The following is a 26,800-nucleotide window of genomic DNA, read 5'->3' as shown; positions in this document are numbered from 1 at the left end:
TCACTGCAGTTGCTTGCCGGGAGCGGGATCCATGCCCCGCTTTCAAACTGAAACCTGCCTGCGGCGAAAGGCAGACTGGCAGCTTCAAACAGCCAGTTTGACTGTAACTAATTCACTGTTCACAGTGTGAGAGCAAGTTGGTGTCTGCGCTCTTAACAGTGCATTGACCCAAAGAGGGAGCAACTTCTCTGGCTGCGCCTTATACAACCAGTTAAGTGTGTATTGCAGCAAAGAGTGGGACAGTGCATCTTATCGGTAATAAGGACCGTAATAGATAATGAGTTTAATGGGTACATCGGGAGCATCAGTGATTACATGGTTAGCAAAATAATGGAAAACAACTGGAAAGTGTCTTTTAACACCTGAGTGCTTGCAAACATAATGCATTTTGGATATATTTAAGTTACAGATAAAGTGATGTACCCTGAAAAGAAAGAATGGCCTCCCCATAGTACCAGAGCTATCCTGTAAGAAAAGAAAAGACATTTTATTAAACAATGTACACTTAAATAGCACACACAACATTATTTTGTGGTTGTTGTTCTTTTGTGAATTATTATTATTTCAAATCGTCAGGCACTGCATGTACAACTCGGTTTTTGAACTGATGGTTGCCTCTTTCGTGTCAATTAGAAATACATTTCACATGTCAGCAACTACACAACATTTATGTGCAGAGTGCATTAAGAGACGGGGTACGTCTGGCTGGCCCTTATTGATGACCATTAGTACCCCAGTGGGAGGAACAATGTATACAGCTCTCTTATACAAGAATAACCACAGGTTTCACAGGCAATTCTCCAGCAATAAATGAAAAATGATTTTTATTTCGTTCTTTGATTATTTATTGGTAATATCCATTACTCCATTATTTATAACATTCCTAGATTCCCTTCCTTTCAGATAGTATGCCAGTCCAATTATATGAGTTGGTTTTGGTATGTGTCAGGAAAGAGTGGCAGAGATGCCTTTTACAGAGCTTATATATATATATATATACATATATTACCAAAATGGTCTGCAAGGTAACACCCTTTTTGCTGGCACTTTCGGGAGGTCAGACCAACTCCAATAATATCTAAAACAAAGAAGGAAAGCACTCCACAGCAGAATTACTGTTTATTGCAGTTATAAACAGTCAACGTGTTTTAACCTCCACAGTCTTGTTCACGACTGTTTGTCCTACTTCCATGTCACCATTAAATACCTTTTAGAGACCCGAAGCATTCTGGATCTCGTAGTCAAGGTTTCTCCTATGGAGTGCTTTCCATATATATATATATATATATATATGATTCATCAAAAGTACTCACTGCACTCCATGAGGTTCAATTGTGCATATTTATTCCAAGATAACAACCACCAATGCGTTTTGACTCCACAAGGAGTCTTGTTTACAGTGAATGAGTCCCTTTTCCCTTTTACTATTTATACCCCTTGGTGCTACATCATACCCAGTGCATTATGGATAATGTAGTTTCCAATTAAAACTCAATTCTCTATTTTTCTATGTAAAAGAAAACTAATAATGAAACTAATAAAAAAAATACAGACTACAAAAAAGATCAATTTCTCAACTAATAGTACTGATTATGTGTGTTCTCCTATATTGTGCTATATCATCCTAATTCATAGTTCTATAATTTTGTAATTCTATACTATTTACAATAGCTACTGATTAATTAATACTTTACAATTATCCACGCTGTGCACATATGACACAATTTGCCCTTTGACATCCATTGCATTTTTCATATACATATTAAGGCAATTGAAGTCACTCTGGTGTTTCAGCATTATTGACTAAAGCATTCCTGTATGTCAGTAATGATCTTGAGAGATTTGATAAATTCAATCAATATTGTGATTTTATCAATTTTTTCACTTATTTCATTCTGCTCTTTCATTCTGGATATACACATATGTGTTTTCTCCCACTTAATAACTTTCATTATTCAACTAAAATGTTAAATATTTATAATGATGTTTTGTCAATAGCCTCCCTGCATATACACCAATATTGTCATATATTTGACCATAATCCAAAATTACAAATGTACATGTAGTTCTTCATCCATGTTCAATCCATAAGACATTTTAGTGCGGAGCTGGATGATAAGCTTGCTCTCCATTTGTCTTAGCTTTCGAGTTCTATCTCCTCCTCTCTCACTTTTTTTCATTTGTGCTATTCTTCCTCTATGTTTATACCTTTTCTACATTTTACATAGAGTGGAGGCATATACACAACAATATAAAAAAATGGAAGAGAGAGCAGCAAAACGCGCTCTCAAAGCCGCCACATTATTCTCAACAGCACAAGGGACTGAGAGTTCGAAAGAGGTTGCAAAACCCACAGATAATGCTATGACCATACAAGATACATTTTTCAAATTGGAAAAATTGTACCGTAAGAAGATAAATAAAAGTTGGGAAATTATTGCTCTCGAGAAATACATAGAGGTTGGCAGAGTACCAAGAGGTTTGAGGATCTTTACACTTCCCAACCATCTAGATATGAGACCTGAGTTACTATCAGAATGGGGTGAAAACAATATAATCTGTTCACGCAAAATGATGTTGATTCTAATCAAGTATGCCAAAATAGATGCGGCGGAAGCAATTAAGGAAGCACAAATATTGGAAGAAAAAATTAAAGATATGAGTAATCAAGAAGAACTAACTAGATGTAGAAAGAAAATGGAGGACAGACTCAACAAATATGAATCCGAAATAGAACTACGGAAACAAAGAAAATTTCATCGGGAAGAACTAGATTACTAAAATTGTACTGTGCTGACTTTTGCGAAGAGATTTGAACGTATCAAGGAACAACATTCCAAGGGCATTAAATCAAAAATTCCAGCAATGTCGGAAACAATAAGTGAATCTGATATTGAAATTAGTGAAGGAGAAGAATCTGGCAATACAAATATTAGAACTACGCTGTTAGAAGAAATGCAGATCATATGTATGGATCAACAAACATCAAAAGGCAGGGGCCAAGGACGCAGTGTGGGCAGAGGCCCCCAAAAAACATACAATCAGACATAGGAAAATCAGAAGAGGAAAAGGAAAGAAGGAATTACCCTCTGCGCAACAGACAGAGGAAGTAATAGAGGACTTGGAAAAGTTTGAAGAGGAAAGACTGGTGATAAATCTATCTAATCATACATTAACAAAGGAAGAAGAGAATGTATTAAACAAAGGCCTGTCATTCTGTCCTGAATATCATATGGACAGGGTGGAAACCAAAATAGACCCGTACAAGTTCATCAGAAAAATCAAGCTAGCTTAACATTTTAGCAAACATCAACCAAGACCTAGAGACAAACAAAACATACAGAATGATGTGGGTCTAACAATTGATCAAATAGGAGATGTGAACGTTTGCTATGATTTAATGAATAACAGAAGACAATGAGATGACATCAACTCAGATATTGGAAACAATTGGAGTACCAACAAACATTCATGAATACAGCCATTTTAAAACAGTCTCAAACTTTTGTCCTGTTCTAAATCCAGGAAACAAAGTGGATTTATTCTATGAATTGGTCATCAATGATTTGGAAAGACTAGAATATGCCAAATCCTCTAAAAGAGGTGAAAACCTAACTATCTCTGAACGGAAAGTTCTACAACAATTGGCAGATAATCAAAATATCATTATCAAACCTGCAGATAAGGGAGGAAATATTGTGATCCTCAACCAAAAGGACTGTGTTAGAGAAGCAATGAGACAAATAAATGACAAAGATAGTTATGAAAAATTGAGAAATGACCCTACAGATCATATACAGGAGTTGATCACAAATAAATTGGAAAAATAGTGCAACGAATGTTTAATCAATCAGGAAGAATTCAAATATCTAAATCCAAGCTATCCAATATTGTCTACTATTTACTTTCTTCCTAAGATTCAAAGACACTAATTAACCCTCCAGCAAGACCCATTATTTCTGGGTGTGGGTCAATGTTTGAAAATATATCTAGATATGTCGACCACTACATTGCTCCATTAGTCTCCTCTCTCAGTTCATATATTAAAGATACGGGAGATTTTTTGCGAACAATCGACAACATTCAATGGCAATCAGGCTACATGTTAGTGACAGTGGATGCAGTGTCACTATACACATCAATCAGACATGAAGTTGGATTGAATGCATTAAAGTTTTTCCTACGACAAAGGAAAATTGAAGAAAAAAGGCACTCGGAGATGCTAGTGGAGATGGTGGAGTTATGTTTAAATAACAACATTTTCTTATTTGATAAGAACATCTACAAACAAGTGCGCGGAACTACCATGGGTATCTCTCTCTCTCCGAGCTACGCCAACCTAACCCTGGGTTGGTGGGAGAGGGAAATAGCATGGTAGGACGGATACTCGGAACATCTGGAGAAGGTAGTACTTTGACTACGCTATATAGATGATCTTTTTCTGATCTGGAATGGTACCAAAGAGGAATTTGCAACATATTTCAAAATCCTGAATGAAATTGAGTATGGTTTGAGCTTCACTTATGACATCAATGACAAGCAAATTGATTTTCTGGATATTAGAGTATATATAGACAATGATGAAATCAATACAACTGTATTTAGGAAAGTGACCTCCACCAACAGTGTGCTACATGGGTGTAGCTTTCATCCCAAATCATTGATAAAGAGCATCCCTTTTGGCGAATTCCTAAGAATGAGACGAAATTGTTCTAATGACAAAGAAATGGAGAATCAATTCAATATGGTACGAAAACGCTTCATGCGTCGTGGATATTTAAGAACAGACATTGAACTAAGTGAGAAAAGGAGCAAAAAGAGGGAATGTTAAGGAGGAAATGTGTCCCCGTCTAATTCTCACTTACAGTAAAGAAAGTAAAGACATAGAATCAATATTCAGAAAACATTGGAAAACAGTGAGGAGTGATTAAGATCTGGCAAAAAGAATAGGTGGCATTCCACAAATATCATATAGGAAGTCACGCTCATTAAAAGACATGTTGGTAAAAAGCCACTATGAAGCACCAACTACAAGGAATTGGTTGAAGAGTGAAACAACTGGCTTTTATAAATGCAACAAATGCAAAGTATGTCAAATTGCAAGAAACACAAAAACCTACATGGACTATAATGGCAAGGCCACACACATTCTACAAAGAATTACTTGTGACAGTCAATATGTAGTTTATATGCTTGAATGTGAATGTGGTTTGAGATACATTGGCAGCACAATTTGTCCATTGAAGAAAAGGATTTTGGAACATACAAGAGCCATAACCAATAAAGATATGTACTACACAATGGCAAAACACTTTGCGAATTCACATACCAATGATTGGAGATCACTACGATTTGTAGGCATAGCACAAATGAAAAAAAGTGAGAGCGGAGGAGATAGAACTCGAAAGCTAAGACAAATGGAGAGCAAGCTTATCATCCAGCTCCGCACTAAGATGCCTTATGGATTGATCATGGATGAAGAACTACATGTACATTTGTAATTTTGGATTATGGTCAAATATATGACAATATTGGTGTATATGCGGGGAGGCTATTGACAAAACATCATTATAAATACTTAACATTTTAGTTGAATAATGAAAGTTATTAAGTGGGAGAAAACACATATGTGTATATCCAGAATGAAAGAGCAGAATGAAATAAGTGAAAAAATTGATAAAATCACAATATTGATTGAATTTATCAAATCTCTCAAGATCATTACTGACATACAGGAATGCTTTAGTCAATAATGCTGAAACACCAGAGTGACTTCAATTGCCTTAATATGAATGTGAAAAATGTAATGGATGTCAAAGGGCAAATTGTGTCATATGTGCACAGCGCGGATAAATGTAAAGTATAAATTAATCAGTAGCTATTGTAAATAGTATAGAATTACAAAATTATAGAACTATGAATTAGGATGATATAGCACAATATAGGAGAACACACATGATCAGTACTATATGTTGAGAAAGGGATCTTTTTTGTAGTCTGTATTTTTTTTATTTTTTATTATTCGTTTTCTTTTACATAGAAAAATAGAGAATTGAGTTTTAATTGGAAACTACATTATCCATAATGCACTGGGTATGATGTAGCACCAAGGGGTAAAAATAGTAAAAGGGAAAAGGGACTCATTCACTGTGAACAAGACTCCTTGTGGAGTCGAAACGCGTTGGTGGTTGTTATCTTGGAATAAATATGCACAATTGAACCTCATGTGGTGCCGTGAATACTTTTGGTGAATCTTATTTTCGAGACTGGTCCTCTCCGTCACTGGCACCGGCAGTAGAGTGCACCACCCAGCAACGTTTAGACCATCTTTGTTAAAAGATATATATATATATATATATATATATATATATATATATATATATATATATAGTGTATATATATATATATATATTTGTATATTTAAATATATATATGTGTGTGTGTGTATATATATATGTATATATATATATATGTATGTATATATATATACATACATATATATATATATATATATATATATCACTCCAAGCGTTCCCTCATATGGGTAAACAAAGCGGCACTCACAGTACACCAGAGGTCTGAAACAAACGTAGTTTATCTAGACGGAATGCCGAAATAAATTAAGATTGTTGCAGACCTCTGGTGTACTGTGAGTGCCGCTTCGTTTACCCGTACGAGGGAACGCCTGGAGTAATTAACAGTGTGCAGGCAGTCACGCTTTGCGGAGTACCTACTGGCGGTCAAGAGCGCGCCGACACTGCTGACTCAAAACAAAGAAAATATATATATATATATATATATATATATATCTATATATACACACACACACACACTCATACATTGATATTTATATGTATATGCACATACATTTAAATATATACACATATATATGTGTATATATAGATATATATGTGTGTGTGTGTGTGTGTTTATATATATATATATATATATATATATATATATATATATATATATATATATATATATATATTCACTGAAAACAATACACAGCTCAAAATGATGCTATAGATAGGTGTTGAAATAAGAGCAAAACTAGAGTTTAAAAAATGGAAAAACACTGACATTCACCAGTTATGGTTTCTTGACCTAACTATAACTTTTGCTCTCGCCATGCACCACGTATGACCTCACATATTACATCATTCGTGACATGTAAAATTACAACATTGATGACATCATTGATGATCATCTGACTGGCAACTGTGTGTAATTACTGGTGTTAGAAAGTAATCGTTCCCATTCTTGCTGGGAAGATGCCTTGTACTGTACCACTAAAACTCCACCTCTGCCAGCTGGGTTTATGATAATAATATATTTTATATAGTTCTGGTAGTGCCCTTCTTTTTCACCTGTGAGGTTATTGAACTAACTGCCTCCTTTATTCAATTTCAATTCTTTGCAGGCATGCAAAGACAGTTTGCCCAAAGTTCTCAGTTTGTCAGGAATAATATGAAATGGTGGAATAACCTGATACTTTAGTCTAATGTTGATGGTATAATCAGTGGTGGTAGTTCGTGGGCAGTATTTGAGCTAGTTAAGCAACTCTAATGTATTTTCTTGAGGGGGGGTCCTCGTACTTCAGGGTGTCCTTGCAGGTATCGCTTCTCCAGTTTCGAGGGCCTCTTGCCCTTCATTCTCCGATAATCCTTCCTAAAAAGATTCATTGGGGATGACATTGGGGTGGAAGAGAGCACATGAAGGGCAGTAATTATAATCCCAGTGTGTTTTCCTGCATGGACCTTCGTCACCAGTACTGTCATGCCTGGATTTCAAAGTACAGTTTCCAGGTCTCTTCTTGTTGCCTTTCCTATCATAATAGTAGGGACTGGTAAAGTGTTTCTATTTCACCTATGAATATGTTGATTTGTGCGAAAACCTTGCAACAATCCTTTTGAGTTTAGTCAGTTGTGTACTGGTGACGAATGTCCTTCATTGAGATGTGTTATTGTTTATTTATTTCAATCTCTTTTTTGCAAATGATGATTTGTACCACGGTTTTCAACCTTCTCTACTTTTCTTGTTACTACCTTCATTAATGTTTCAAATTACAAGGGAACCCAAGAATCATCACAGACCTCGGGTAGACATTATGGGCCAGATTTATGAGGGCCTAGCGTCATTCGAACGTCACATTAGTGTCATTTTTTCATGCTAATGTGGAGTTGGAAGGCCATATTTAGAAAATGGTGCATTGCTTGCATTGCGCCACTTTGTAACCCCTTTCTCCACATTATGAGTGTGCCAGGCATAATGTATGCAAGAGGGGTGTTCCGCCGCTAGAGGGGCTGAAACAATGGTGCAAGAAAATCCAAGAGATTTCCTTGCGTCATCTTTATCGGAATTTTTTGTGCCTGCTAAGAGCAGGCGTTAAAAAGAGGCTCCCATTGTTTTCAATAGACCTCTGGGTGCTTTGCAGGATTAGCGTCAATATTTTTGACGCTAATCCTGCAAAGCGCCAGACTAGCATAAAAAATGATGACGCTAGTCTCCCTAACTAGCACCATGGTGCACCGTATTTTAAATACGGTGCACACATGGTGGCGTTAGGGTCGCGCAAAGGGTGCAAGAACAGATGTGCTGCACTTGGTGCAGTGCCATTTTTCATAAATCTGCCCCTATATCTCATAGACAGTGACCCACACACACATGCAGAATTGTGGGTAATTTAGCCAAATAATACTTTTATTTATACACAAATTAATTTTGATGATGATCCCAGAATTGGGTTTGGGATCGAAACGTCAGCTTTACTGCAGACCCTGTCCACATTGATTACAAACATTAAACGGGCGTGGTATTATTGTTTTAGATACACACTCTGATCACTATTGTCACATGTATGTATCACCCACGAAAGCGCACCGAGTACGATTTTCACCTACACCCATTGCGCTGTCATTTATGATTATTGTAAAAAAGTGTTTTTATTTCTATATAAATAACCTCATTATTTGGCTACATTATCTATAATTCTGCATGTGTGTAGGGGCCACTGTCTATGCGATACAACTTTATAAATGCTACCTGTCCTTCACAAGTTTTATAAGACAGGTACCATTAATACATTTGGTTACAATCTCCTGCCCTAACACAATTTCAAAACATACTACTATTATTACATAAGATTTGTTAAGGACTACGTTCTTGTAATGTCCTGCTGTAGGAGCCCCCTATGATGACGCGTGAAGTCTAGTGTGAGGGGTACCATTCTTTTTTAAATACGGAAACCAGTAAGCGGGTGAAAGAAGCTCCCTTAAAATCTATTGCCAATATCAGACAGGAATAGACAAAACTGAAAATAACAACCCCCCCCCCCCCGAATTGTGCAAGAGAGCCCCCATTCTTTTTGCTAAATGAATCAGGTAGTGTATAGGAGACAGTACTGGTGGTTCGCTCTTGAATCCCTCTCTCTTCCTAGTAAGTGTTTGAAAAAATAAATTATGCGACCAGTGTCTCTGCATCTCTGTGTTTGACAAATGGTGTAAAAAATGCATAATGGTGTAAAAGACGGCTCCTAATTAAAGGCCTCACACACTGCACATCTTGCAAAAGAAGAAAGTCTACATCTTCCAAGTGACTTGCACTGCAGTTTTGTATTTGAAGTTGCACAGAGGTCTTCCCTCGTGCCGAGCTCTTCTACGTGCTTGTTCTTCTGTAATGAGAGCGCGCAAGGTGCTAATGGGGCCTGCTCTGGTTGAAATTACCAGAGGATGCAGATGGAGAGAACCTTGCCCCATGCTGATTTTAATTACATCTCGAGTTTCGTCACCTCATATGAGATAGCGTACATTAAACCCAGAGCAGAGAGACAGCTGTGCATTAGTAAAAGCAGGATCAATGCCAAAAGTTTTTCTTCACATCAGAATGGAGAGGTCTTCATATCTCATGTTGAACAGTTTAGGCACTGGTACACCCGCTGCGGCCTTTTTGTTGACTGTAGAATTGTCTGCCTTATCAATTTATGATCAACCAATAGAGCCAGATAATGATACCCTAAAGCCAACCTGAGTTAGGGTTCCAACTATTAATGGCCGGGATCGCCCAAACACACAACACTTGTGGCCTTTTAGGCACAGTAATGGGCCAAGACATTTGACTTTACTAAATGTATATATATATATATATGTAACATACTACCGTATCTTTTTCTCCAGTGGTCTGTTGTTGTGTCTTTTACACTTTTCTTCCGCCTACTACAGCAATCATCATGGAGCAACGGGTAAACTCACTCTTCAGTCATTTGTTAGCTTTTCTGTGAGTGATGTTATTCTGTCTTCCACAAGGAACAAATCCACACACAAAGTAGCTCAGTGCCAGGGACTACTTAGTCAATGTTTTTGAGACCCAAAAAATATTTTTGCTTTCAGACACTTTTTGTTACACACTAACAAGGGCCCAGCCGCATCACCAACAGTAACGTTTTGCAAAAATCCATGGCAAAACAAAACAAGCATTGACAAACACAAAGGCTGGTAGCCAATGCCGGTCTCATTGGCTTTGTCAATGCTTGTTCATTCTACCAGCAAGACAATTATTCAAGGCATTTTCGCTTAACTGAATTATTCCTTGCTGCATCTCCTAAAGAATCATATCAGTCGCAAGAAAAGATGGCAGAGGTTGGTTTGCTTCCCAAATGGTGGAAATCTTCCTTCTCTTCGACCTTTTCATAAGTTATAATGCATATATTAAACTAGGGAGGTGCAGGCACACGACCCTTTCCATTGCTAAACCAACTGTATGTAGGCTTAGTTAATTAGCTGCTGCTTGAGATCTCTGTTCATGATCATGTTTTTCTGTATAGCTTACAGATGCCATCTTTTCTGTACCTTTATGCTATGCTTGCCTGACTTTTCAGAATTGCTGGTTCACAAAGCTTTCTAATTTTTTTTTTTTTTTTTTTAACGGAGGGGCCCCATGAGTGAAAGAGCGATTTAGACAGAATCACTTGCTCAGGGTGTCGCCTCACAGATGTTTTAAATCAGTATGTGTTAATATTACGTGAGTTCACTCACTGATTAAATAACCTCACTATCTTATCTGTTTTCTACTGACGATTCTTTCCCTGGCATCTTTTCTGTTTTTTCTTACCAAAACCTTTGTTATGGCTAATACATTTTGGCCTAAAACCAGGGCCATTGCCATTTTGGGGCTAAATGACGCCTTTTGCCAGTATTATATTTTAAAAGCACTTGAGTTAAACGCTAGACACAATTGTCACTTTTAAATCACTATATCATTTCAAACTGTATATTTGAACAGAAATATTTACAGGGAAGAAATGTATCTTTTAATTGCTGACATAGTTCCGTGGATGAGCCAAAGTTCTCCATTAGCTCATCGGTGCAGTCCCTAAAGAAAGTTGGTGTTCGAATTTTTATTATTCCTGCCCACAAATATGCTTTCTTGTGGCCTTGAAATATGGCTTATGAAAAGACCAAAATTCATTGCATTATTGCATGTAATCCTCATCACTACAGTTTGCAGTTCACACTGGCATCTAACACACTCCTAATTATACAGTTATCCACCATCCATCTAGGCTGCATATCCTCACACAACAGCATCAGTCCATTACCGTTTTTCACATGAAGCCGACTCCCTGAATGAAAGTATACTTGGAAGAAACCTAATAGATCTTGGTGCAGCTACTGTGCTCCTCATTAATTTGCACATTCATCGTATGCTTACACAGGGCAGAAAAAAGGCAAGACCCCCTTCCCAACCCATTGCACATTGCAAAAACCAACATTCCCCTGGGCCTGTCACACTATGAAGGAGCACCTGTGTATGAAACATGTATTGGCAAAGGCAATAGGTCTCGCCTATGCGAGATCTATTGCCTTTGCCAATGTTTTCTTTTAGCCATGTGTAAAGTAGCACCGCTGCTGTGCACCATGGGTACAGAAAAAGCAATATGATGAGGTCAGCGCTGGCCGAGTCAGCACTTTTGTACTATTTTCAGCCATGCTGCATAGCAGCTGCACTGCTGTACAACACTGCTAAAAACACAATGATGAAGCCAAATAACTCTTGCGTAGGGCAGCAGCAGTGAAGGGGGGACATGGAGCAACAAGTAAAGAAGGGGCAAGCAACGAATTGGGAGGGGCACGGGGAAAGTAAAAACAACAAGCAAGCAAAAAAGTGCAAGGAGGAAGCAGCCCCGACGGGCAGGCAACAACACAGGTGGGGGCAGGGGGCAGGTAACAATGGGCAGTGACACTGGAGGAGGGAGGGGGAAGAAGATTTAAAAAGTATCTCAATCCCAGCATGAGCAACAGAAGGACACTAATCAAAAATACAAAGCAAATAGTACATGGCCATGCTTCACAAAAAGGAATATCAAACAAAGAGAAAGTGAAACTGGCATGCGCTGACCAACCACGAGGCAGCAAATAAGAGTGAAAATGAAGCCACCTTGAGGTAAGCAATAGGTGTCCTCCAGGCTCACTTTATGTTAACAATGTCTCACAAGTACTGAGCATGTGCTCTATCTGGTGAGACCTAAAAACCGAGTAACTGCTATCTAATTTGAGTAAATGTCAAATCCTACCCACAAAGTGTGGCACGGATCATGTTTGTGTTCACTCCTGTGCTATGTGGAAAATTACGTCCACTTGGGTTAGTGTAGTGTATTAGGAGGCTCTGTAAGGTGTGAGTATAAGAAAGGTATTTTCTTTGTTGTATTTTAAATACCATGCTTTCCTTTCCACTACTGTGTACCCAGCTAAATCCTATGTAGGTGTAAAGAGTGGCTCTTAACCACAGTACAGTAAAGTTACTGAAGGAAACCCTAATCTAAAATTGTGTGAGACCGGGTATGTTAACTGTTTAATTGTCCCTCAACCACAAAAGTAGAAACCAAAAGGGCATAAACTACGGGCGCTGTTCATCTTGTCAAGAAGCTGCGCCCCATGAAATATTCTGAACTCATCTGGTGTACTTTTCAGACATCTGGACACACCCAGCAGTGCTTGCATATTGTCTCCATTTGTTCTGAGCAGCAACATGCAGGCGGCGAGAGGGCTTTGTTATTCTAAATTCCAGCTGGGCCCAAAACAAAGGCCGCACTTAAGGTGCCCACAGCCCTCCTTTTGTTTGAGTATCCTAGCTGAGAGTTTCTGGCGCATCAAACCAAGATGCAAATGTAATGGAGGAGAAACAGAGGTACTCAGCTTTACATTACTTCACAAGTACTAAAGAGCGTCATAGTTTTGACTTTATTCAGACCTTGAATGTAAGAGTTATGCAGGCACTGTAAGAATGTCAGATGTGTTGGTCTGTCCCGGTTTTTAGACAAATAATTTAAATACCACTATTTTGTTTTATTTCTTACATAACACTACTCATCTCAATGCAGGGTGACAGAGTGCTTTACATCACACATACACATTATACGTTGACAATAAATCATATGTGAGTAAATCTATGTACAGGATGTGTTACATTAGACAGTGAGGGTTACAAGGTGTAGAAGGCACATGTCCTTCATAGCTCACTGTGCTACATTAGAAGGCTTATAATTTATGAACTGCAACTAACAAAAAGATCTGTGTTAAAAGCAGTAACTCACTTACCAATCTACATAAAATAAACATCTGTCATCTGCATTTTACATGATGTGCTTTGCAGGAGACACATTAACCCTCCATGCCACTTTGGGCCAGATGTAGCAAAGGGTTTTTCCCATTCAGTGCCAATGGGAAAATGTATTCGTACATATGGCCCTTTGTTCGAACTGGTGCTAGACAAAACAGAGATCTCTCCAGCAAATGTGTTAACCTCCAGAGCTTTCGCACCATTAATATTCTTTCCTGAGATTTTCTGGGCGCATGAAGACCTCTGCAGAAGACAACTTAACCCCATAAGATATTTTAAAATGCAAAGTTTGCAACCAATTAAACCAAACAGATATTCTGCACGTTTCTTCTTGTTGCTAATTTCTTTGTGGCAGTGATTTCAAAAATAACAGATGCATATGTTGAGTCCCAGACTTTGCATCAGGGTTATAATACTTATTTGGCACCACCCAATGCAAAATATAATTTCTTAAAACTTGTAATGCACTTAAATGTACAGACCTGCTAAACATATTTGTGCGGCCCAAAGAACTGATGTCACTTCTTGTGACGTCACTTCCTGTGAGGTCATGTGTTGTGATGCGATTTCCTATCATGTCACATCCTGTGTTGCCATGTGCGATGTCAAGCGCTCTGTCACACATCATGATGTCACTTGCATACTGCCTAACTTGGTTAGACCTCCCATTTCTGTTTTTAGGACTTGTGGTAGAGTGACAGTATGATGTTCAGAAGAAAAAAAGTGATCCATGCAGAAGCAGCATCTTCTCAAAGCTGCTATCATGGTGATATGATTTCAGTGCCAACAAGAGTCAGTGTTTTTAATGAAGTTTAGGGCAATTGTTTGCCCTTACTACTTTCTTTGGCCATTTCCATAGCCATGTCAAAAAACAGCACCATTTTGTCATGGCCATCAAATAGAATAGATCGGTGGAGATTGTGATGGGATTGCTGTGTGTCTGGAAATAAGGATTGCACAAACATGGGAAAGGGAAGACAGAGAACACACTGCAGCCAGTAGGGGCTGCAAAGTAGAAGCAGGGGTGGAGTGAGGTTGTTGCACACTTGTGACTGCTGTGGTGCTCATAGCAGTTAGCGCCTAGCAGCAGTGTCATGTTAGATTTATAAGCCTTCGGGCTGGGTTCCTCCAAACCTTTGCCTTAATCCTCCATATTTTTCTGACCTCGTTTTTTTAGGTCTTAAGACTCTGTGCACTTTACCACTGCTAACAAGTGCTAACTAACGTGTGTGCTTACCCTTTACAACATGGTAATATCAGCTTATCCCTAATTGACATGTTTAATTTACTTAGAAGCCCCTGATAATGTTGTAGTACGTGTACCCAGGACCTGTAAATTAAATGCTGCAAGTCGGCCTGCAGTACTGATTGTGCCCCCCTCGTAAGTAGCCTGTTAAACATGTCTCAGGTGTGCCATTGCAGCCTGTGTGTGAGGTTTTAAACTGTCATTTCAACCTGGCAATATAAACTTTTTATACATGAACTGGGTGTTGCGTGAAACGCACCAGTCCCAAGACACACAGCCAGGCAACATTAATTCAATTTAAACCTAGTAATCCTAAGTAATCAGATTTACTCCATTATCTGCAGAGGTTTCAAAGTTCGTACAGAGGCAACATGAATCCAACCTTGAAATGCTAGAGAAATGATTGTCCATGCTTTATTCCACAGCATGTTGAAATTCACATTTCATCCTGGCCTAACCGGAGTGACATATATCCAATGCATTTTAGGCAACAAGCCCTTCGGTCAAAGGTAACTGTGCACTCCACTTGCCTTCTGTGTAAAAATAATATCAAAATCTGATGTGTTAATGTCATTGTCGCCAGCTTCTCCCAGCGCACTGGTCGTTAGCAAGCGTTTCAAAGACACTTAAATCTTCAAAATTGCATATCTCCAGTTCTACTAATTGGATTTTTGTGTCAATCAATTTATTACATTTTACTTTATTGTTCTTAGTTGGTATGGGATTTTCTTGTGTTGTGTTTTCACTTTGCTACTATTTGAAAGGTACCATAAATACTTTACACATCACCTCTAAATTAAGCCTGACTGTTCTGTGCCTACATACCAGGGGGTTGAGCAGACATTAATTTGGGGTTTTCTTGTGACTTTACTTTGGCAACGATTGTGGTGGCTGCTTGAGTAGAGCCCAACCTTCTCAACCAGTTACCCAGTTTCTTACAGTTGGAAGAGAGACAAAAAATAGGCCCGGGCTCGAAAATAAAAGAGGCCACCATTAGCAAACCTGATAGCTAAAAATATGACCCACGTTTGCAAATTTGGCCAGTTCTGAACTTGTAAAGACACACTCTATGGTTATTCCGCAAGGTATGGGCTCTGCATGAATTTGTGTTTGCTGTAGGCAAGGTTTGTGGTTATATCAAGAAAATCAACAGTAGAAGCCAGACAACCTGCCCAAAAAGACCTGATCAGTGAGGCTAGCTCAAAGGGTGCTACCTGACTGCTGAGTAGGCCAGTCTGACCCTAACTAGCAGTGTAAGACATTTGTCCACTAACTTGCCCCTTCTACTACCTGCTTCCGTGATGCTCTTCTATCAATGTTCCTTCTTTTATCTGCTTCGCCACAACTTTTCATTCGATATTCCATCTTCTGCCCCCTTCAGGACCCGCCCTTTCCATGTTCTGGGGAACCCTATCACTGTTCCTTCTCCACCCTCCTCCTAACTCACCTCTTCCCAGTACGTCCAAGGCAGCCATGCTGCCCACTCTCTGTTCATAGACATGTATAATTGCATTGAAACGGTTACCAGCTTTATGCATCTGTGCTCCGCTCGTTGACTCTGAGGATGTGTAAGTTATGCGTGCTGCTTTGTCGTCATGAGTATAAACCACTCAAGTAAAACATGTAAAACATATTTATTCATTATATAAATACAAGAAAATGAAAAGAGGTTCCTCCTTTCCGCCTTTTGCATTATATTATATGTTATAAATAGCATGCTTAGTAGTCATATTTCTTAAAAAGGCAAAAACGTGTTTATTATGCATTGAGGCATATAATATATACATGCAATCTGAGCTGAAACTTCCTTTTATTTCTTGTTGCACTTGATGTTTCTGTGTTATAGTTCGGTTAGTTTACTGAAATATATGTGTATTGCACATACACAAGATCCTTCCTTTATGTTAACTCATAAAATATCTTTAAATCAAAAGAACAGGCACTGATAAATCCAGAAGATCTGGATGTTGTTGTGGAACAACAGGTACACATCTGGCGTTAGCACTTAAAGCCAGACCTCTTAGTTGTGCCAAAACATGTTTCTTGGCTTCTTCTCTTTACCAGACAGTCTGAATCCTTTAGGCCAATTCATCATAATCTGCTTTATTATGGTGTTTATATAGCACTTATACTTTGGTGGCCACGTGCTGGTCAGGGTGGCCTTCCACAGTAAAAAAAGATGGTTTCCAGTGCTCTACCGAGAGGGTACAGATTAGGGCATAATTGTAACGCTTCAGCCAAATGCTTGCCAGGGAAATGTTGCTTTGTGGAGAAAGCTCAACTCTTTATTGTTTGTGTTTTTTTTTAATTTAATTTTAATCACATTTTGCCTCTTGACCTCGGATAAATGAGAGGAATATAAACCTCTATTTCAAATATTTAGCTGCTCTTCCTTGAACAGCTTTGTGATCTAAGGTTAATAGTTTTAATTGTATTATTTTCTTAGCTCAGCAAAAGCTTTTCGCTTTGAAATGTGAGTTCCTTAGGGTTTATATCTGACTACACTGGCTGTACGGTCCTTGAGAACTTAAAGTTTCCTAATGTTAAATAGATTTAATAGATGTTACAAAAAACAGTTTCCATCTAAGCGCCTAAATAGCAGTAGATACCATGACATGGTTGCACGGTGGGACTAAGGGGTGAGAAAAGAACCAAACATAGTTACAGAGAGAAAGAGGAATAATCAAAATCAGAACAAAAATGTAGGTGAGAGGCACAAGGAGCGAAAGAAAGGAGGAAACAAAAATGCAAAGAATGAAAGAAAGGCAAATGAAATGAGAGCGCAAGTGAAGGGAGGAAAGAAGAATGCAATAAAGGAAAGAGAAGGTTCTAAGGACCCAAAGAAAAAATCAAAGAAGGAAAATAAATGGAAAGGAAAAAGGAAGGAAGAGAGTTTTCTCTGGGAAACAATTCCCAGAGAATTCTCTTTAAAAGGACGAAATTACAAGACTCGCTCATTCGCTTTATGGCTCAGTTTGCATCACGTTTGCACCACGCAAGGTGGTGCATGCCCGAAGCAAAGCTTTAGTGAGATTTATGAAGCCACATGGGACCACGTTGCATGAACTTGAGTGGCTTCATAAATCTCAAGTAATGCAACACAGCTCAAATCGCTGCTTTGCATTACTCTATACCAGGGAGGCATCTCCATGGGTGTTGTGTGAGTGTGGGTGCTCCCACGCAACACCCAGGGATTTTGGTGCATTCCCAGGTTTACCAGAAGTGGTAGATCTTGGAATGCACCAAAGATCTATGCCTCCCCAGGTGAGGTGTAATGAGGAGAAATATCTTTATTTATCTTAGTTTTTTCCTCTTTTCTATGTGTGCATTCTGCCCTTTCCCAGTGATGCAGTGCAGCAGGGTGACGCTGAGCTGTGCCACTTTTTTTCATAAATATGAGCCTTAGTCTCAGCCATGTAGTTTGAAGTGAGAAGTATTTTATTTTTTTGAATATCCTTTTTTTACCCATGTTGAAGCAGCGGAAGTTTGCCTTCATTCTTTCATGCATAGACGGGTCTGTTCTGATAACAGGGAACTCTACTTTGTCCATATTAAGGCTATTATAAGTTGGGTCCACACAATAGGTTGGTTTCATTCACTCTTGTATTCTTCTGAATACCTCCTTCAGTGTTATAATTCTTTGAACCGTTCGTAGTTAACCCCGCATGAGCGTCACTGTCTTACCTGTGAAACTTCACCCTAAAAGTCATGCATAGATTTAAAAAATAATTTGAACAGGATCAGTGACAAACATGAGCTTCAAGTCTGAATACATGGCTTTTGAGATAAAATATACCTGCTTTCCCAAACATGTCTTTGTTTGACTGCAGTGCTTCTTTTGTAAAAAAATATCTACCAGGGACCTACATATTTCTCAGGAGGCCATTGCACCTTGCACCACCCACTGTCCCTCCAAGAGGTGCCAAATGCCAGTACCAGTGCTATCCACTAACTATCACCCACCTACAAATGTGAAGTTTGGATTATTACAGGTCATCCGAAGCTGTAAAAATGACCTGAATGCACCAGTACTTTTTTAAAATGTAATAAATTCTAAAATACTCTGGTGATGTGCTCATATCGACAGTAATCAGATATCGCCACCATATGGTAGACTATCAAAGTATTGGAAAACACCAGCACAAATTAGGCATGCTTGTCTTTTATTCCGGAAGGATTGAAACCAGTAATAGCCATCTTCAAAACCACCATCACTTTGCTTATTCTATGAATTATTATCTTAAGGTTGAGTGAGATGAAGGCAGTTAACAAGGCCAGTAAGTAGCATGAGCACAGCCATGTCTCGGGGGCGTGGCTTGCCGGCTAAGATGGCGGGCGCGAGCTGAGTGTGCTCTGAGGCGTTACCCCATTTATCCGTCAGTTACACGGATTTAGGGGGCGATCAGAGCTCGAATTGGCACCCATCCGACTGCTGAGCCCCCCAGGAATAGGGGGAGCGATCTGGAAGAGTGGCCGGTTCGCCTGGATTGCAATCAGGGCAGCCGGCCCATGCAAGGGGACAAGGGGCGTGGCCTGCCCTGGGGACGTCACACCACCTGGACAGGAAGAGACTGAGGAGGATTCCCCGAGCCTGAGGAGACGATGAGGCCGGAGACAGTGGGGGCCCCAACGCGGTGCTGACTGCTGTATTGGGCTGTGTGCGGAGGAGCCGAGGTCGTCTGATCAAGGTGGGTGGCTGCTCCGACTGGCAGCGTGGGCACGGCCGGACGTGGCTGGGCCCGACAGCGCTGCAGAGGTTTGGGGTGCGGGACCTGCTGCAATCGGATGCCCCGGGCGCTAGGCCAGATCCAGGGGCGGCACCTGAATGGAGGGCGAAACACAGTGGGGCCCTGGCCCCACCCGGATAGTGGAAGCCTGCAGAAGTCCAGTTTACCATGCCCCAGCGACGGGGTGGTGAGAGTGATGGGGACAGTGCCTGCAGCGGGGCCCGGGGCTGTGGGCTGAAGCGAGTAGATACTGCTCTGTTTGACTGGCCCTCCCGCCCTGCCCTTTATCGACTGGCCGGCCGGGGCTGACGGGCATTGCTGCAATTGACGTGGGGTACTGGCGAGCTGGTGGGACTCCTGTGCAGCTGGGCACTGGGGGTAAGGGGGCCTGCTCGTGCTGCTGCATCTGGATAGCAATGCTGCGCATGCAAGCGGGCCCCCTATATGGAGGATATCACAAGAGATCCCGTCCGTGTGTCCTGTGTAGTGGCGCAGAGCCCCCTCCAAAAAGACAATATGGCGGGAGCGGGTCACCTCCGTTCTGGAACCGGGACCAGGCTGCAAACACCGCGATCAGAGTCTTAATCCCTTGATGACAATAAGCTGGATGTGGTGCTGGAAGCGGTGGAAGGTATAGGTGCCTCTTTGGAGCAAGCTCGAACCTCGTTGGAGGGCAAAATTGATTGGGTGGCCAGTGATCTCACCCTTCTACATGCAGACCACCACAAGCTAGCGGACAGAACCGGCACGCTAGAGGACCAGATTCAGGACCTAACGCCTAAGACGGATCTACTGGAGGCTTCGCTGCAAGGCACGTTGGATCGGATAAGGACACTGGAACACCAAGATGAAGGTGCAGAGGGTCGTACCAGACGTAATAACCTCAGAATTATAGGCCTACCGGAAGGCACGGAGAACCCAGGCGCAGACGCCTTCGCTGAATCCTGGCTTCGGGAGCTGCTACTGGAGGGCTCGTTGACGCCCTTTCTCTCGGTTGAACGAGCACACAGAGTCCCTACCAGGGCCAACCCGCTGGGCGCTGGACCACGACCATTCCTCCTCCGGCTTTTACATTATGCAGACAGGGATAATATACTATAAGTGGTGAGAATGCTACCTCCAATCCAAGTGCACAATAACCTGGTTATGATTTTCCCGGACTACAAAATGGCCGTACAAACGGAGTGTGCATCCTTTATATCAGTCAAGTGCAGAATCCGCTCCCTCAAACTGTCATTTCCGGCAAATTGCGTGTAGTGGCAGGTGATAAAACGCACCTTTTCAGCACACCGGAGGCGACATAGGACTGGTTGGAATCTTCGGGGTTGGCCGGTAGGCGTGACCCTGACACACCCAAGCTGGTGACTCAGGGCCTAAAACCCTCGAAGTAAGAGTCACAAGAGGCGTGTGGCTACTTTGGGGGAGGTGCGACACGCTCCCGACCTGGAACAAATTATGCAGGAACGCCGCTGTGCGTTGCAAACCGCTGCAGCCATAAGTGTCCTTTCAGTAGCCCCGGAGAAGAGGACCTAACCATTACGCAATTTGCTGTCTAGCAGTTGGTGGTTAAGTTACATGTTAACTGTATTACTCAAATCATTGTCACTGATACACCACATATCTTAATTTTGCATGTAACCGAGTGTGCGTTTGGCGCTGCTGAACTTGCTCTTATGATTGGCGGACCGCGGGCCGCTGGGCGTCGCGCCCGCGTATGTCCCCTACCCTACATGCTGTGCTCTACTGCTGTTGACCCCTTGCGATCGTGCTGGGCTAGGGGTTACGCCCGGCTATTACTGCATGCTCAGCACCTTGTCTACCCCACACTCCTGCTAGAGGGGTCCTTTTTACCTAGAACTGTTTGCGCTGCATAAGTGCACTTTTTAGTTTGGGCAGAAACCAGTTGTCCCTCTGCTCTAAAGGTATTTATTCCCGTTACTATTGGATCTGTTGCTGATCCTCAGTTGTTTCTGTTACTTTATGTATGGAGCCTATGTTTGCCCTGCCCGCTCCCTCCTTGGGGCCCAGCTGCTGGCCCGTTGAGATTCCCTGTCCCTGGTATTAGGCCGCCAGAACACTGTTGAATCACTGATCCGCCATGAATCCCTTCAATCTCCTTACATGGAATGTGCGCGGCATACACAAACCAGCGCGCAGAGTTTCCATATATTCATATCTTAAAAGGCATTTAATACAAGTGGCGTTCCTGCAGGAGACTCATCTTCCGTGACCTGAGGTGGCTAGACTGCAGTGGCGCTGGCGAGGACAGCTTTCTGCGACAGGCTTCTCCTCTTATGCCAGGGGGGCACTTATCTGGATAAAGCCGGGCACCCCCTGTGTGGCTGAGGTCCACATGGTGGATGAACAGCGGTGTTATGTGCTGGTGCGCGGACGCCTTGCTGGCCGAGCTGTAATGTTGGGGTCCATTTATGCTCCGAATGCAGACCAGGCCTCTTTCTTACACAGGCTTTCCAACCTTTTGTCTCGCTGGAGCGACCTCCCCTGGTTGTTGGGAGGAGACTTTAATTGTGTCCTAGACCCCTCACTGGACCGTTCTTTCCTGCCACTGCCCACTGCTCCTACAGTTACTGCTGCGCAGGCGCTGCGCAACTGGCTTCAATACTGGCAGATGGTAGATGTGTGGCAACAGCGTTACCCTACCACTATGGTCTATTCGTTCTTCTGTGCACCATACCAATTGCATGTTCGTCTTGACAGGAATGTATGTACTACTAACTTGTATTCTGCAGTACAGTGGTCCAACTACATAGGCCGCACGCACTCAGATCACAATCCACAGCTTCTGCGATTGGGATTGGACACATCACGCCCCAGCATCCCCCTCTGGTGACTCCGCCTGGAGCTCCTTGAGGATGCACCATTTAGGGCCTCGTTAGAAAAGGCAATCCACGAATACTTTGAACATAATACAGGCACAGCATCCTCTGAACTATGGGAATGGGAGGCATTCAAGGTCTTTATCAGAGGTCATTGCATGGGCACACATTTGAACTTGCGTAGGTCTCTTAAGAGCGACTTAACCAGGGTGGAGAAGTCCCTGATGAGATATGAACGTAGACAGTCCCAACTCACACTGGCCTCGCAACAACTAGCAAAGGCCAGAGCAGAACGCATCTCCTTATTAGAGAGACTGCGCTGTTTAAACTATGCAGCTCACTCGGCTCGCACACATGCGATGGCAGACCGCTTGTGGCAGACTCGTGGCCTGGCTTATTCGCCGGGATCAAGATCGGAGTCCTATTATGGCAATCCGTTCGGCAACCGAGAATACCCTCCATACTCCTCAGTATTTTCTCTCTGAGTTTACTGAACATTATCAGTCGCTTTACCGTTCTATGGTGACAGCAGACCTAGAGGTAGGAGTGGATTTCTTTTCAGCACTTGCCTTACCCAGACTGTCGGATCACTAGCATGCGGAGCTGTAGGCGTCCCTGACATTGCCTGAGGTGTGTGAAGGTATACGAGCACTATCAGCAGGCAAAACATCTGGTCCGGACGGTCTCCCGTCTGAGTTTTATAACTCCTTCTCTGCGACACTTGCACCCCGCCTTCTCTGCCTTTATGAGCAGGCTCTGCAGGAGGCAGTTTTACCTGCTTCGCAGCACGAGGCTCTGCTGGTGTCACTCCCTAAGCCAGGCAAAGATCCATCTGACCTGGGCTTCTACAGGCCACTAGCAATGCTCAACACTGACTACAAAATCCTGGCCAAGATCCTGGCTGTTTGTTTGGCGCCCTTGGTTCCGCAGTTGGTGCACTCAGATCAAAATGGATTCGTACCAGCGCAGAACACCTTGCATAATATCCGACGCCTGTTCAGAGTCATGCGCTATTCAGCGCGGGATTGGCCTCGAGCAGGATGTCTAGTGCTTGACCTGAAGAAGGCCTTTGACTCTATGGAATGGTCTTACCTGTTTGAGTCGCTGCACTGATTCGGGATCGGCCCACATTTCCTGTGCATGATCCAGCTGTTGTATACCCGGCCTGATCTAGGGTTCAAACTGGCACTCTCATATCTGACCTGATAGAGGTGGGCAGAGGTACTAGGCAGGGCTGCCCCTCTCCCCCTTGCTTTTTTCTCTAGCGATGGAGCCTTTGGCTGTGGAATTTCGTAGAGCCAGACAGACTTGGGGCATGCCATTGAGTGATGGACTACACATTATATCTCTATATGCAGATGACCTTTGTTTGCATATCTGAGATGTGGACAGCGTTCCTCCCGATATTGCAGTCATCCTGCATCGTTTCGCCACACTCTCTGGACTACGTATTAAATGGGCAAAATCCTGCCTTTTTCCTTTAATGGGTGGTGCGCTGGCTGGCAGGCCTTCAACTAAACGACACCGCAACTAATATCCCGCCTTGGTCACTAACTCGGATATTGCATCTCTTTCACCCCCTTACCATGTAGAGGCCCCCTGCGGAGCTGCTATTAAACGTGGCTCATCGCTATTACCGTAGGTCTCTGCACCTTACCAGTGACGTTGTTCCCTATGCACCAGCATTGGCCTTGCTGGGTATGCAGCGCGGTGCAAATCTCACAACTACAGCTGAATTGGGTCCTTGGCACGCAGCTGACCTGCACACTCTGGGAGATCTTTATAACGAGGGTGTCCTGATGCGGTTTGGTGAGCTCTGTACGGAGACGGGGCTACCCTCAGGACAGTAGTTCCTTTTGTACAATTCCTTGCTGAGGGCGGTATAGTGCAGATGGGGGATATGACCTCTGAGCCCCACGCACCTGCTGGTACAATACTTACTTACAAGTTATGGGGCAAGGTAGGCACCTGATATGGTGGTTCACTAATGCGCTTCGGGCACTTACGTTGCATTCTCCCACTCCTTTGTGTACTGCTTGGAAGGGTGATCTAGCGAGTCCTTTTACTGACGCCACCTGGTCAGGAGCACTCTCCAGCCATACTAGTATCCCCCGTAATGCCAGATTCCGTCTAATTCAATTTTACTTATTTCACAGAGCTTATCTCACGCCAGCCCGCATTAATAAATATGTTAATTGTGTTCCTGCTGCTTGCCACCGCTGCAATTTAGTTGGAGTGGATTTTCTCCATATGTTCTGGTCTTGTCCTTCCTTAAGCACTTACTGGCGTGGAGTTACATCATCCCTATCCAAATACACGTCATGTCCACCGCTGCTAGATTGCGGCTCCTGTCTCTTGGGCCTCTTCCTGAGAACACAAAAGCAAAAAGCATCTACAAGGTTTTTGGACTTAGGACTACTGACAAGCGTCTCATTACTAAAAGGTGGAAAGCCACCGAACCCCCATCAGTACTGGCTTGGAGGTGCTCCTTCATGATATGGGCGGAAGCGGAGGGGGTTGCACTGCGAAGCGAAGATGCTGTAGGCATGCGTAGGTACCCCCATCTGCTTGTTGGGATGAAATGTTGACACACTTGTGTGGGGCGGAACAAGACAGTGATGTTGATGATGCGGCACCGCCGACACCGAGCTAGTACCAGCTTGATTATAATCTATGCTGCGTCTATCACCTGATCGCTTATTGGCATGCTTTCTCTCTTGGGCTCCGGACGTTTCAGTTTGCTTGAATCTGGTCCAGTGTCCTGCGGTGCCTTGAGTGCGAGTGGTGGCACTAGGACACTGCTGGGATGGGGGGCCCCTGGGCTTCAGGGTCGTGAGGGGAGGGGAACGGGCTCTAAATTTTGTTGTCAGTTGCACTAGTTTTATGTAATGTTTTTCTTATTATTGTTGAATCTACAATTGCGTTGCTGGCTACCTGTGCCTTGGGCCTCGATTGTACCTGAGTTGCGGTGCCACTGAATTCCCCAGCAGGGGTTCATAACCTGTGTGTAGCCGCTTTTCACATGATGCTATCTTCCAGTGCACCCTTAGTTTTTTTGTCATTTTAATACAGCTATGCAAATGGTTCTTACCACTATTACTTTATTATAACGACCAAATTTAATTGCTTCCTCCTTAAGAAGTGTAAATGTATATGCTGTGATAATACCACCTGTATCTAACCAGTATCAATGCCAGCTAATTCTGTACAGTATAAACTGGAGTTATGATAAATGGATAAAAACAAATAAAAAGATTTAACAAAAAAATGTGCACAGCCATGTCTCTATTGATAATGTTATAGGTGGAAATCACTTTCTCTTTAATAAAATGTTTGTTCCTTCATTCCCTTTTCTTTCACTAAACCCTGTTAGTTATTAATTGCATAGTTTGACCTTCACTTTTTAAAATCTCCCCAATAGGTGCTGATAGCTTCTTTCCATTTTCTTATTACTATCTTCCCTTTCTGCAGATTCACCCCTTTGCCCAGTAGAAGTTCACATACATGCACCTGCTTTTTTGTCAATGTAATGACACTTAATGAAAATAAAAAATGTATCTTCACCACTTCCCTGATGTTACAAGTAGTGTTAACCGTTACCTCGCTCCCTCCTAGTACACTAGTGCCCAAAGGCAGTTAAATCTCTGGAATCCCCATTCCCTACACCCACTTGCTTTCTCTACTACAAGGTACATTGCCTTCACTGGGCTAACAGATTTGAGGAAATAAAAGTCAGGCATCCTAGGTAAATAGAAAAAGGCCCAGATTTAAAGCAGAGGAGTGTCGCCCACTGCTCTCTCAGCAGTGAAAAGATGGAAAATAAAATCATGATAAAACAGCTTGTTATCATTTTGTTTTCCTCGCTGGCCGAATCTAGACCAGGGTGGAGCAGGCCATCCTAATGGACAGCAGCATAGAGGAGGAGTGGTGGGCACTGCTGCAAGTCCGCATGTCGGTTTGGCCGGCCGTCTTATGAAGGCCAAACTGACATGTGCACTTAGATCTCTCCACCCGAGCTGTGCTGCAGAGCAGTGTGGAGAGCAGGCACAGCTCCCAGATCCTGACTGAGTATCAAACGAGACCCCTCAGACCAATCCCACCACTTCTCTCATGCCGGGAGTTGAGTGGAGCAAGGGAACAGAAAAGCACTGAATCAGCGGCCGCCAGGTAAGTGCTGTTTTATTTTTTTCTTCTTTTTTTCCCATGCTGCCACCTGCACTCCTCCCCTCAATTTTATTTCACAGCAGCCGTCACTGCAAACTAACCATGTGGGATGGTATTCTGCCGATCACAACTTGCCACAAGTTTCTGTACCTGGTTTTCTCAGATGTGGAAACACCAGACCCAATTTTACTGGCTGTTAAAAACACCCA

The 26,800-nt window shown here is 42.2% G+C and overlaps 1 protein-coding gene across 4 annotated transcripts in view; it reads right to left on the bottom strand.

Annotated features, from left to right (window-relative positions):
• NMS (neuromedin S) overlaps positions 1-26,800 on the bottom strand; it is a 418,782-nt gene that overhangs the window by 34,260 nt on the left and 357,722 nt on the right. For 3 of the 4 annotated variants that reach the window (XM_069204401.1, XM_069204398.1, XM_069204399.1), the window contains one exon: positions 424-465. The exons of the other annotated variant lie outside the window; for it this stretch is intronic. In XM_069204401.1, coding sequence (XP_069060502.1) covers positions 424-465 — 42 coding nt within the window. The remainder of the gene's footprint in view (positions 1-423; positions 466-26,800) is intronic. 4 annotated transcript variants of the gene reach the window in all.

This window comes from Pleurodeles waltl, chromosome 8 (assembly GCF_031143425.1).
Source record: "Pleurodeles waltl isolate 20211129_DDA chromosome 8, aPleWal1.hap1.20221129, whole genome shotgun sequence".
NCBI lineage: Eukaryota > Metazoa > Chordata > Amphibia > Caudata > Salamandridae > Pleurodeles > Pleurodeles waltl.
Note: the sequence above shows the minus strand (reverse complement) of the source record. Positions and strands in the feature narration are given on the sequence as shown.